Source organism: Ovis aries, chromosome 2 (genome assembly GCF_016772045.2).
Source record: "Ovis aries strain OAR_USU_Benz2616 breed Rambouillet chromosome 2, ARS-UI_Ramb_v3.0, whole genome shotgun sequence".
In the NCBI taxonomy this organism is placed as follows: Eukaryota; Metazoa; Chordata; class Mammalia; order Artiodactyla; family Bovidae; genus Ovis; species Ovis aries.
The window spans coordinates 36,465,953-36,478,645 of NC_056055.1; the positions used below are offsets into that span (position 1 = coordinate 36,465,953).

At 42.7% G+C, this 12,693-nt stretch overlaps 1 protein-coding gene across 10 annotated transcripts in view; it reads left to right on the forward strand.

Moving 5' to 3' along the window:
* Positions 1-12,693, forward strand: part of FRMD3 (FERM domain containing 3) — a 416,578-nt gene that overhangs the window by 316,104 nt on the left and 87,781 nt on the right. For all 10 annotated transcript variants that reach the window (XM_060409135.1, XM_060409137.1, XM_060409136.1 and 7 more), the window contains 4 exons: positions 2,947-3,034; positions 5,363-5,451; positions 8,549-8,612; positions 9,973-10,061. In XM_060409135.1, coding sequence (XP_060265118.1) covers positions 2,947-3,034; positions 5,363-5,451; positions 8,549-8,612; positions 9,973-10,061 — 330 coding nt within the window. The remainder of the gene's footprint in view (positions 1-2,946; positions 3,035-5,362; positions 5,452-8,548; positions 8,613-9,972; positions 10,062-12,693) is intronic.

Genomic DNA, 12,693 nt, shown 5'->3' on the forward strand with positions numbered 1-12,693 from the left:
TGAAACATAGGCTATTACTTCAGGAATTTATGAGAGAGCTATGAAGAGAGAAATACCTGTATGTTTTGAAAAAACTTTCAGAAACTCCCTTTCCCCTTCTCCAACAAAACACTTGATGATTTTCTTGAATCTTTTGTTACGTTGTCAAGGAGAGAAATAATTATGACTATGACTTGGAAAAAAAAGAATCAAAGAAATGGTCCTGATGGATTTGATGGACTGAAAGGGTCATATATTGCCGAGTGAGGTCAATAAATAAAGAGGCGCATTGTATATATATCCCAGTGAAATTTCAGAACACCAAAACTAAAGAGAAAATCAGGAAAGGCTTTAGACAGACTTAACTCTCCTAAAGCAGGTGTTTGAGTTAATCCCTCAGGAATATATTCTGTAAAGGATGGATTTAAAGATTATCCCCTCTAAAAGAAAAAGGTAGCATATGTGGCTCCCTTCCCTTCCTTCTCCAAGTCCCTGTGGATAATAGAAAATGTATTAGAAAGCAGATGCAAGAAAGACTACCATCTTTGCGTCAGCAGTCCTGTGGTATCTCTGGAAGATAGGAAACAAATGGAAGAAATCCAGGTCAAACACATATAGAGAATAAGAGTGGTTCTGTGTACTTCTGGCAGCAGATAACAGGGCAGCCATCATGGTGGGTGCATTTGGAACATTGGTTCCCTTGTGCTAAGTCATGGGCAATAGCAGGCTTGAGCTGGAGGTACCTTGTATGGATAATACCCTGAAGGAACTATAGTCTTCAGCCTGAAATCAAGTTACTAACTCATACTCTTCTCATATGGCACGTTCTGCCCTTCCCTTCACCCTCTGGAGGCCATTGTACTAAACAAATAACATAAAATACAACAATGAACATCAAACCAAGAATCACCAAACACGAAGGAAACATCAGTTCATTGAATAAGACACTCTGATGCAGCAAACCAAAGGGCGGTCACCAAGAAAGTAGTATTAGTGAAATCAAAGGGATTGGACTTTGAAAGAAAACAAGTAGAATCCTCAGAGGAGAAAGAAGAATTTATTTCATAAAACAAGAACAGGTATCTATTTCAAGGGCCAAATAAATATTACATTGGAAGTGAAACATTTAACTGATATTTTAAAAATCAATTTTAAATGGGATGAAAAATAGGAAATATACAGCTGAAGAAGAAATTAAACTGGAGGCTTGAATAAATAAATAATTTGCAATGTAATATAAAAAGCAGATTTAAAGAATGAAACAAAGCTTAAAAAGACATGGAGGATAATACTAGGAGTTTCAAGATCCATTTACTAGGGTCTCTCAAAAGAGAGAAGCGAGAGAGAGTGGTTGAGGTGAGGAAGGAGAGTGGGAAGAGAAGAAAAAAATCAAATGGCCAAAGATGAGTTGTCTGGGGGCCTCCCTGGTAGCTCACTGGTAAAGAATCTTCCTGCCAGTGCAGGAGACACTGGTTCAGTCCCTGATCTGGGAAAATCCCACATGCCTCAAAGCAGCTGAGCCCATGCTCTACAGTTATTGAGCCCATGGTGCTCTAGAGCTGAAGCTGCAACTACTGAAGCCTGTTGAGTTCTAAAGTCCGTGTTCCACAACAAGAGAAACCACTGCAATGAGAAGCCTGTACATTGCCACAAGAATGCAACCCCCCACTCACCGCAACTAAAAAAAAAAAAAATCCCATGCAGCAACAAAGACCCAGCACAGCCAAAAATAAAGCAGGAAAATTATAAAAAGAGTTGTCTGATGGCAAGTGTCCCTACAGTGCGCGGGCTTCCCAGGTGACTCAGTGGTAAAAATTCTGCCTGCTAATGAAGGAGACACGGGTTCTATCCGTGGGTCAGGAAGGTCCTCTGGAGAAGGAAATGGCAACCCACTCCAGTATTCTTGCCTGGGAAATCCCAAGAACAGAGGCGCCTGGTGGGCTATATAGTTCAAGGGGCTGCAAAAGGGTTGGACATGACTTGGCGACTAAACAACCACAGTGCTCATCTTGACAAATGAATAAAGATGTTCCTTAGATGTAGCAGGGTGAATATTCAGAGTAAAGAGATCTTGAAAAGCTTCACAGAGAAGAAAAATGGGATACTGTTTTGATTAGAAGCATAATGACTGTTAGCTGTCTTGAGGGAGTGGGAAGGGACTCCATCTTTGGGGAGAGGCATGCATGGAAATAGAGTTAATGCAGTATAGTTTTACACTGTGAATATAAAAGTGAATTCCTGTTGTTAGCAAACTCTTCTTGGTTGCTCAGGTTACTTATTACCCTTGGACAATGGTTTGGATTCTCTATGATACATGTGAGATTAATGTTAGTCAAAAGCAGAGTCTTTGAAATGCTGCATAATCCTGGTTTGGAAGCTAGCCCTGAAAGGACTTCACAGCCATCTATACTTGCAGCCCTCTTTCTCTTCCTGGGGCCAAGACCTTGTTTACCACCCTGGAGGACACAGCTCAGACTAGAAGTGGCCGAGATTTCCTTTCAAAATCCAGGGCTTTCCGATAGAATGGTTGACAGCTCTTCTTTCCCAGAAAGCTCTGTTTAGGCTGCTGATGGTGTAACACTTTCTACTCCAAATAAGAAAAAAATGCCCTATATCCTGGAGAATCTTTTGAAATAAGTAGGAAAGAACAGATGCTGAGTTTTAGTTCATATTAAGATTGGATTTGCAAAGGCCTACTTATTGGTAACTTGATAACCTTGATTTAACTGTCCAGGTCGCTGGAGTCTTTACAGTACATGTGTGTTATGGAACAATTAACCAAGGAACACGGGCTCAGATTTCTTAGCAAAAGCTCCTTGTGGGAGGAATAATGACCAGTTTATTGATCACTATTTCTATAGGGATTTCTCTCTTGATTTAGCTAAGAATATCATATTTTATTGATTGAAGGGACTCCGTGGTTCTGTTATTTTTCATGTTAACTCCCTGAATCTTGTGTGATTTCAGAGGGCAGAGCCCACCGGTTGCTGAATTTAACTTACTCCTGAAAGCTCACACTTTGGAAACCTATGGGGTGGATCCTCACCCATGCAAGGTAACTACCTCTCTCTGCAGGTTGACAGATAGATTGTTTCACCCAAAAAACAATTAATTGGTATGTAGGCCTAAAGGAGCCCTTCTAGGATATTCCCACAGCCTGATCCATCACCCCTAATGGGAAGGGACAACAGTGTACTGCAGTCACATGTTTGGGTAGTTGATTTTCTCCATTAGAGTCTTCTAATTGCTTGCTCATTCACTCATCCATCAATTGGATGGTTTTACCCCCTGAGAAGTTGTGGGATCCTAACAGGTTTGTTTGCAAAGGCCATTGCCAGCAAGAATGCAGTCTTTACACCCCACTCCAGCACTCTGGCCTGGAAAATCCCATGGATGGAGGAGCCTGGTGGGCCGCAGTCCATGGGGTCGCTAAGAGTCGGACAGGACTGAGAGACTTCACTTTCACTTTTCACTTTCATGCATTGGAGAAGGAAATGGCAACCCACTCCAGTGTTCTTGCCTGGAGAATCCCAGGAATGAGGGAGCATCCTGGGCTGCCGTCTCTGGAGTTGCACAGAGTTGGACACAGCTGAAGCGACTTAGCAGCAGCAGCAGCAAGCAGAATACAGGGCTTCCCAGGTGGCGCTAGTGGCAAAGAACCCACCTGCCAGCGCAGGGAGATGTAACAGACGTGTGTTTGATCCCTGGGTTGGGAAGATCCTCTGGAGGAGGACATAGCAACCCACCCCAGTATTCTTGCCTAGAGAATCTCATTGACAGAGAAGCCTGCCAGGCTACAGTCCATGGGGTTGCAAAGCACTGGAGACTGCTGAAGCAACATAGCACACACACAAGTGGAAAGAAAAATCTTTTAATTGATTTTTAGAGTATATATTTTTCTTTCTTCCTTTACTTGAATTACTTGACAGTTTTTCTCTCAAGTGGGAGATCAAGACCATGTGTATCAGAAACACTCAGGTCCCACCCCAGAGCCACCGAACAGCATCTCTGGGGAACCTGGAACCTGCCTTTTAAACAAGCTCCCAACATGGTACTCAAGCACATGTGTTTCAGAAGCGTTTTATGAAAATAGTGTTCTTTTCATATCCTAAACCCACTGCACATCAACCAGGCACTAATCTGAATCCTAAACTAAGCATTTATATCAACCAGGCTCTTAAAGGTGTGTTTTTGAGTCTTACTAGAACATTTCTTTACCCAGGTGGGACCAGCTAATGGTATTCGGTGAAGTCCCTTGTTCTAGAGCTCATAGCTCAGACTGGACCTTAGAAGGGCCTGGGGAGCCCCATCACCCCCTGTTGTCCGGTCCCATGGGGATGTGAAGGTGCAGCCCAGGCAGAGAGCTGGCAGGCTGGTTGACAGTGGCATGCGCATCTTCTGCCTCTGCCCACATGATTATTTTAGAGTATTTGCCAGATGTCTCTTCCTGCTAATGGTATAAATTAGATTATTCCACTTCATGAATTAGATTTTATCCACAAATCTGAGCCTCTCTGTCTGTCTTATTTATTACCTGAAGACTGACTTGAGTTTTGTTGTTATCATTGTTGTTCCTTTGCCTTAATTTATCCATGCTTAGTTTTCCTGCTGGAGACTGGAATCAAAGTAGGCATTTCCTGGCATATCTTTATTTTTAAATTACCAGAAATCCCATTGACTAGTTAGTTTAGATGCTCAGGGCTTTGGTTTCAGGGCTGATGACAACCAAGAACAATTTTCCTACTGACATGGTGGATCTGACAGCTCAGGCAGTCCCACAAGACACTTGGAAGTAGACTAGTGGTTTGGGACTAATCTGTATTTTCCCAGGAGGTTTCTAGGGAGGCAGCGATCCACTCCTCAAATAGAAAAGCTACACATTCCTGGCCCCCGCCCACATTTTAGAGGTACTATCCTCGGAAGTCCCATCTTAGAAACTTAGTTTATGGCTATGATCTTTGTCGGAGAAGACAATGCCCCCCCGCCCCCGCCACCCCTCGCCCACTGCAGTACTCTTGCCTGGAAAATCCTATGGATGGAGGAGCCTGGAAGGCTGCAGTCTATGAGGTTGCTGAGAGTTGAACATGACTGAGCGACTTCACTTTCACTTTTCACTTTGATGCATTGGAGAAGGAAATGGCGACCTACTCCAGTGTTCTTGCCTGGAGAATCCCAGGGACGGGGGAGCCTGGTGGGCTGCCGTCTAAGGGGTCCCACAGAGTTGGACACGACTGAAGTGACTTAGCAGCAGCAGCAGCATGATCATTGTACTTAACCTAAAATTCACCCAGACTGAGGATGAATAAGCATATAATTTACCCTTTATTTGATATTCCTTAATTGAATATGTTCTTATTTCTGTTCCCCCTCCCCCCGCCCCCAGGATTCAACAGGCACAACAACATTTTTAGGATTCACTGCTGCAGGCTTTGTGGTATTCCAGGGAAATAAGAGAATCCATTTGTTAAAGTGGTGAGTACTTCTTTGGAAAACAATTCTTGTTTTTTCTTAATCTTGTTTTTCTTTCCCAGTCTTTGACTTTCTATTTGGAACTGCCAGGTAGAATGCCTAAGATCCATTTCCCTGCCTTGGAGCTTCTTACAAAGAGATTATTCATCTATAAATGAAGTTCAATCTTGGTTTCTCTAGACCTCAGGAGACCTGGAGTGTGTCCCAGGCTCAGAGGCTCTGCCTCCAAAGGGAAGGTGTCCAGGATTCCTGGTGAAGAAATACCAGGGGTGACCACAGGGTGCCTCAGGGCAGGGTTAGGGTGCAAGTTCCCTCAGACAACAAGAACCGTCTCTATTTCTGTCACTTCTTTTCATTCGCTTCTGTTGAATTCTTGCTGCAGACCCACCCCTCTGTAATCCAGTGTATCCGTGAAGATGCTTTTGACTCAAAGGAACAGGAATGTCTGCTCACAGTGGCTTACAGATGAGAAGCCAGCAAAAGTTCCAGGGGTCTGGCAGCCCCATGGCCCTTTAACTTAACTACCTGGCAGCATCATGGAGGACTTGCGCCTTTGCATTTTCTTCTCTGCAGTCACAGGGTGGTAGCTTTTGTCCCCAGGTTTGTGCTTATAAAATGGCCATGCATGCAACTTCAGTTGTCAGATCTTCCCATGGCAGCACCCTCAAGGAGAACAGCCCTTTGCATGTGTCTCCTGGGAAGACAAGGATAGCTTTTTCAGAAGCTCTGTAAGAGACTGCCTGTGTATGTAATTGGGCAGGGTGGGTCATATGTGCCTGCTTAAACCAACCCTTCCAAGAAGTAGAATTCTGTGATGAGGTTGGTCAAATCAAGATTCATCCTCTTGGGGAGAACATCATCTATATGAACACTTGATCTAGAGGAAGAATAAAGAATGGAGTCTGTCAGTAAGGACGTGGGAGAATGGACCAGCAGTGCCCGCTGTGTCCAATCAGGGAACAAAATAGTTTTAGTAAAGAGTGAAGAAGTCTGCAGAAACTAACACAGCATTGTTAAACAACTATACTCCAATAAAAAATTTTAAAAAATTTAAAAAAGACAAATCAAAAAAAATTGGGCTTATCTTGACTGTACTTTAAAACACAAAAAGTGAAGAAGGCTGAACATTTTGTGTGTGTTGGAATATTGTAAGGGCTTAGTCTTGCTCATAGCTTCAGCTTGATTTGGTTGCCTCTCTGATGGTCCTTGACAGATTAGTCACCTGGTCTCTCTGGATGGTGGACTCACTCTCTTGGCTTGAGCCCTAGGGGTCAGAAGTTTTTGATGGACCTCTGGGCATCCACCCTCAGTCCTGGATTAAAAATGCTCTCTCATGCTTATCTGAACCTCCATTTCATGGTTCTTTTAGCATCAGGATTTCTTCCAGCACCTTTTTATCAAGTCTCCATCCACCCCCATCGCTTCTTGCACTCTCCTCTGAGCCCCTGCCTTGCCTTCAAGCCTTCTCTACAAGAATAGAATAGATTGGCTCATGTCCACTTTGCTTCCTACACCTTCTGCTCTGTTTTTATGATCAGCCTTCTCTTCCTAAGAACCCTAATTTGCCTAAATATCTTCCCTACCTACTCTGTCATTGCCTTTATTCATGTCATACTGTCAGTTTGCATCTGCGCCCACATACTCTCTTCCTCCATAATGAGCATTCTCAAACTTTTGTGTGTCTCTAATAAATCACTTAACTCTCTGAGTCTCAATGTACTCGTTCATAAAATGGGCATTCATTATATCCAACTACTTTTCAGGAAAGAAAGGAGATGGGGAGAAGGAAATGAAATAGTGTGTGTGAAAGTGACTTGGTTTGTGAACTAGGATGTTTTATAAATACATAGCATGGTGGGTTACCTACTTTCTTCTCTGTGTCTTCAGTATTTATAAAGAAGCTCTGATGTTAACCACCCTTCACTCCATTCCAGAATAAGTTCCCTAGGGATTTTCTGACTTTGGGGAACATAGGCAGGGCTTCCCCCATTCTCTCCTACGATTACAAAAGGCTTGAGGGTCCTGCAGGGTGTTTGATCCTTAGGTACTACTCAACTCTGGAGTCCTTGGGTTAGACACGTGCATATTGATTGCAAGTCTCTCCCCTTGGAGCTTTAGTTTCTTCCTGGGTCCATTGAAGAGTTGAGATGGACAGTTCCCAGATCTTTTGTTTCTAGGTTCTAAATCTCGGTATTTCTGGTGGGATGTTGTCATCCCCATCTCTTCCAGCTGTGACTTAGGAACACATTTGTAACAGCCATGTACATGTTACTGAAATAAATTTTCTTCCCACGTTAAACCTAGTGTTATTTTGTTTTGAACATTTACTGAACTTTATCCCTCTTGCAAATCCTCACCACAGCTTAATATGACCTCACTGTTCTTTTTCCCCAGGAAAAGCACAGGGGTACATATCACTGTCCTAGGAATTAGATCAAAGGAATAAAAATAGAATTCCCTCCTCTCTTTACACTTATCTTCTTACCAAGGAGGTGACCTTAGGTCTACATTTCAGGTAGATTTTAACTGAGCATCTCCTTTAAATGAAGCCTCAAGTCTTTTGACTATAGTTCCTCTAGGTATCCTTATAGTTTTGAATATTTCATTATCTAACAAAATAGTTCATTTATAAACAGGGAGGGCAGAAATGAGAATTTTGCAATGTGGTGCATGTCTTGGAGATGGATATGAAAGGATACGAATGTTGTGAATCCATATGGTTTCATTAACCAAATCTGAAATAACTATTACATACTTCCTACCTCACAAAGTGAGTTGGCCAATTAATATTGTTTTGGTCATTAATATTCGTGAAACCTCTAGAGCTCCTTGGAAGAAAGATGCAGCTTAACTGTAAAAAATAAAATAAATAATTCTGAGCTGCCTACGGATCCTCTCTTGGGAAGAAAATTGCTGTAGAATTCACTTGGGGGCTCTTCCCTGCTCATTTGGCCTCCAGCAATGATAAGATAATATCTTGCTTCATTGCTGTGTGCTTGGCATTTGTGAGTCAGATGGATTCCTATGGGAAAGCGGGTACCTTAATTAGCTGCCACTTTTTTTTTTTTCCTTCTCACCCAAAGAGATTTTCTTTTCTTAGGCCAGATGTCTGCAAATTGAAGTTTGAAGGGAAGACATTTTATGTGATTGGCACCCAGAAGGAGGTCAGAAACTGCTTTTCTACCTGTCTGTTGTTGGGTGTGCATGCGTGTGTTTGCACATGTGTGTGTGCAGGTGTGCCTGTGCATGAGAAAGTTTCAGGTATGACATGTACCTGTAGTAATGTAGCCCCCAAAGACCATGATGTTAAAGTTTGTGGTGATACCGGAAATTTAGAGGTAAATAACACCAGGTTTACACATTTAAGAAGGCAATGGCACCCCACTCCAGTACTCTTGCCTGGAAAATCCCATGGATGGAGGAGCCTGGTGGGCTGCAGTCCATGGGGCCGCTAAGAGTCGGGCACGACTGAGTGACTTCCCTGTCACTTTTCGCTTTCATGCATTGGAGAAGGAAATGGCAGCCCACTCCAGTATTCTTGCCTGGAGAATCCCAGGGACAGAGGAGCCTGGTGGGCTGCCGTCTATTGGGTCCCACAGAGTCGAACACGACTGAAGCGACTTAGCAGCAGCAGCACACATTTAAGAATTAATCCAGTGAACAATGCTGACCATATACCCCTGTGTAAGAACTAGGTTGTGATAGACTTGGGCTTTCCAGTGCCTCAGATGGTAAAGAATACACCTGCAATGCAGGAGACCCAGGGTTTGATCCCTGAGTCGGAATGATCCCCTGGAGAAGGGAATTACAACCCAGTTCAGTATTCTTGCCTGGAGAATTCCATGGACAGAGGAGCCTGGTGGGCTACAGTCGATGGGGACACACAGAGTCAGACATGACTGAGATACTAACACTTTAACTTTCACTGACTGGAGAAATAGCTCATGGCTCTACTGACTGGAGAAATAGCTCATGGCTCTTCTCCCTACCTCTATCAATTGCCAGAATACAAAATTAGGAAATGAATTAACAATATTTAAAGATAGATATCAACCAGTGTTGATTAGAGTTTTATAAAAAGTATAAGTTTTGGGAATCTTAAAATCAAGGAGTTACCACATGTAGGTTGGGTTTATCACTTGGGAGGAGGCCATTCCTGAAGAGCCTCAGAGCTCAGTCTGAAAGTTTCTTGATTTTCTTGAGCCTAGTGTTTAAGCACTAGATATTCAAGAATGGTGAGTAAATTTTTAAATTCATCCAAGTCTGATTGAGAGGTAGGTGATGCCTGGAGTGTTGAGAAAGATTATGAAGCTGTTTTTTATCCAGAAAGGTTAGTAATATCTGCAAAGGGTGAGGGAAGAAGGAATATGCCTTTAGCATCTTCTAAGTACATGGCAATGCATAAATTACTTCAGTTCTGTTTGGTAGGTGGTGGGATACAAATAGGTAAATTCTTAAAAGAAAAATATGAAAAACTTAAACTGTGTTTAACGTGCCCTTAATTGTTTTGTTATATTTTATTAGAAAAAAGCCGTGTTGGCATTTCATACTTCAACACCAGCTGCCTGCAAGCATCTTTGGAAGTGTGGGGTGGAGAACCAGGCCTTTTATAAGTAAGTCACTTTTATTCATTTAATCATAGGTTTGAAAAGCGCTTCTGGAGTCCTTTATGTTTTGTAAACAGCTACATATTCATTTCTTTTAATATAGTCATTTTTTATTATATTTAAGTGAGTTATAATTTTGCTGCATTGTTCAGAGTGACTCCCAACCACTGTTGGCCTGACCATGTCTTGAACTTTATACTGGGTGTTTCCTAATTGCTTTGGGCTTTTTGGGGGGAGGGGCACTGTTGTTTCCATTCAACATGTCACAGGATCTGTTTTTGGTTGGTGCCCCCCTTAGAAGCAGACCTTGGGAAGAGCTTAGTGCAAATGGGGTGTGGTTACTGAATGTACCAACAGGGGAGTGGAGGAGGGAGAGGGGAAGCAAGAAACATAGGGCATGATATTGAGTAGTCACTACTGTGAGCTGCTGGACTCAGCTGTGTCTGCTGGGGAACCCTGGCAGACTGCAGAATATGCCTCAAAGTTCTCCCACTGACTGGCAAAGAGATTGGTCTGTTTATCTACCAATTCCCCATTCATTTTAGTTTAGAGACACTTAGAAGGGCAAAGTTAATACTCTCTAGCACTTCTGGCTTACTCTGAGCTTGGGTTGTATGTGCTCTCAACAACAGGAAAAGAAACCTTAGGCAGAGAGTCACACATATTCCTGGTAAGAAGGCTTCAGTGTTTAGAGATGAGGGCCAAAGGTTTGTAGGTAGAATGCCATCAGGGTCTTCTAGGATCATAGAAAGTCAGTGCTGCACAGAACTTCAGAAACCATCCATAAAACTCTCAGGTTTTAAAAAAGGTTCAAATTTAGGATTTTTCCATAAGTTCTAGTTTCTCCTCATGATAAAACAATACATGTGCAAAAACCATTCAATGTCCTGAACCATTGAGATCATTACTGATTGGAAGAGCAGTGGTGATGGACGCAGTCAGGAGCCTAGTGAGCCCTGCCTGAGGTATCAGCACCACTCACCCCTGGAGTTCATCCAGGTGGATTTTGCTCCACCCTGCTATCCTGCCCTGCTACACTGAAATAGTCTTACTTACTAGACTCACCTGAAACTACTGAATCTCTGATCATCCTGGGCTTTGGCTTACAAGGGCCTTCAGGAGAATGAAGGCTGAAACAGTGTTTTTCAACCTCTTTTAAGCCACAGAACTCTTTTCCTTACACAGAAAGTGTAGACAAAGCCTATGCAAAAAAAGATAAAAGTAGAGAAGCTGTGCTGTTGGTGGGGACCAAAGTTGGGACTGGGAACTAGAGACCCTTGACTCATTGCTCACTGCTCCGCAGGAGGTTGGGTGACCAGTTGTCTGAGTTTGCCCATGACTTTCCCAGATTTGGAATGAAAACTCCCAAGTCTTGGGCAGATGCTATCAGGAGCATAATTTGAAAACGCTTGGATGAGATGATTCACAAAATGCTGTGCTTCTAGGAATGATGATGCATATCAATAAGACATCAAGGCATCTGTGAGTCTCCTGCAGTGTTTGAAGACTGGTAAGCATAGAATAGCTGATGACCTCTGAAAACTCAGCATGTCTAGACCACTCCATTCACATGACAGCAGAGAGAAGGAAAGGCAGACAGTCTGATGTTCTTAGTCTTAGTTGGAGCCTACACATCTTTTTTTTTTTGTTTTTAACCATTAAAAAAATTGAGATAATACTCACATACTATAAAATCAACTGTTTCAATGTGTGAGTTCAGGGGTTTTAGTATAATTCACCAATTTAGGCAACCATCACCACAATCCGATTATTCAGGACATTGAATAATTTTTGCACGTGTATTGTTTTATCATGAGTGAGAGAGTCAGTTGGCATACGGAGTAAAATAAATGTAAAAACACAATTGAAAAGAGAGGAGAGAAAGGGGGAAAACCCACAATCAAAGGAATCCATTTGAGGCATTTGGAGTATGCTTATTATCTGCCAGCTAACAAAGTAGTCTGACAATTCTATCATTGAATGGGCCAAGTAGGCATATCAAAGATATCACTCCCAGTCATCTGTAGAAGCTTCAGAACACCCAAGGAGTGTAACTGTGAGAACCGGTGGCACCATACAGAGTTGACTGGGTCCTTGCGTCAACACCTCTGCCAGGCTACCCCGTCTCTCCCATTAAGACTTCTAATCCCTAATATTTATCCTGACCTGAGATTTGTCCAAACATTGTTTCACCATTATCCCATAATTATCCCTGTTCCTTAAGAAAGAGGAAAGATAGAGCTTATCCTGACCCAGCAGTGTGACCTTGAACCAGTGGCTGACCACATCTGGCTCATCTGTTGAAGGGAGGAAGCTGGGACTCAGGTATGATTTGCTTGTATCACTGTGGCCTCGTGTTAAGAATAGTGGGCTTTGGAGGCCAACAGACTTGGATTTGAACCTTGATTCTGTTGCTTACTAGTCATGTGACCTGAAACAAAACAATGAACACTTTGAGCCTTATCTTTATTTTTCATCTATAAAATTCAATTGGTAATCCCTGCCCTGCAGTGTCTAGTCCTGCCAGGCACACTGACCATCAGTAAGTGGTAGCTGCTGCTATGACTATGACGACTCCCTGCTCCATGAATGGGAAATATTTTCTGAGTGCCAGTTGGTTGCAGAGCCCAGTCCCTTT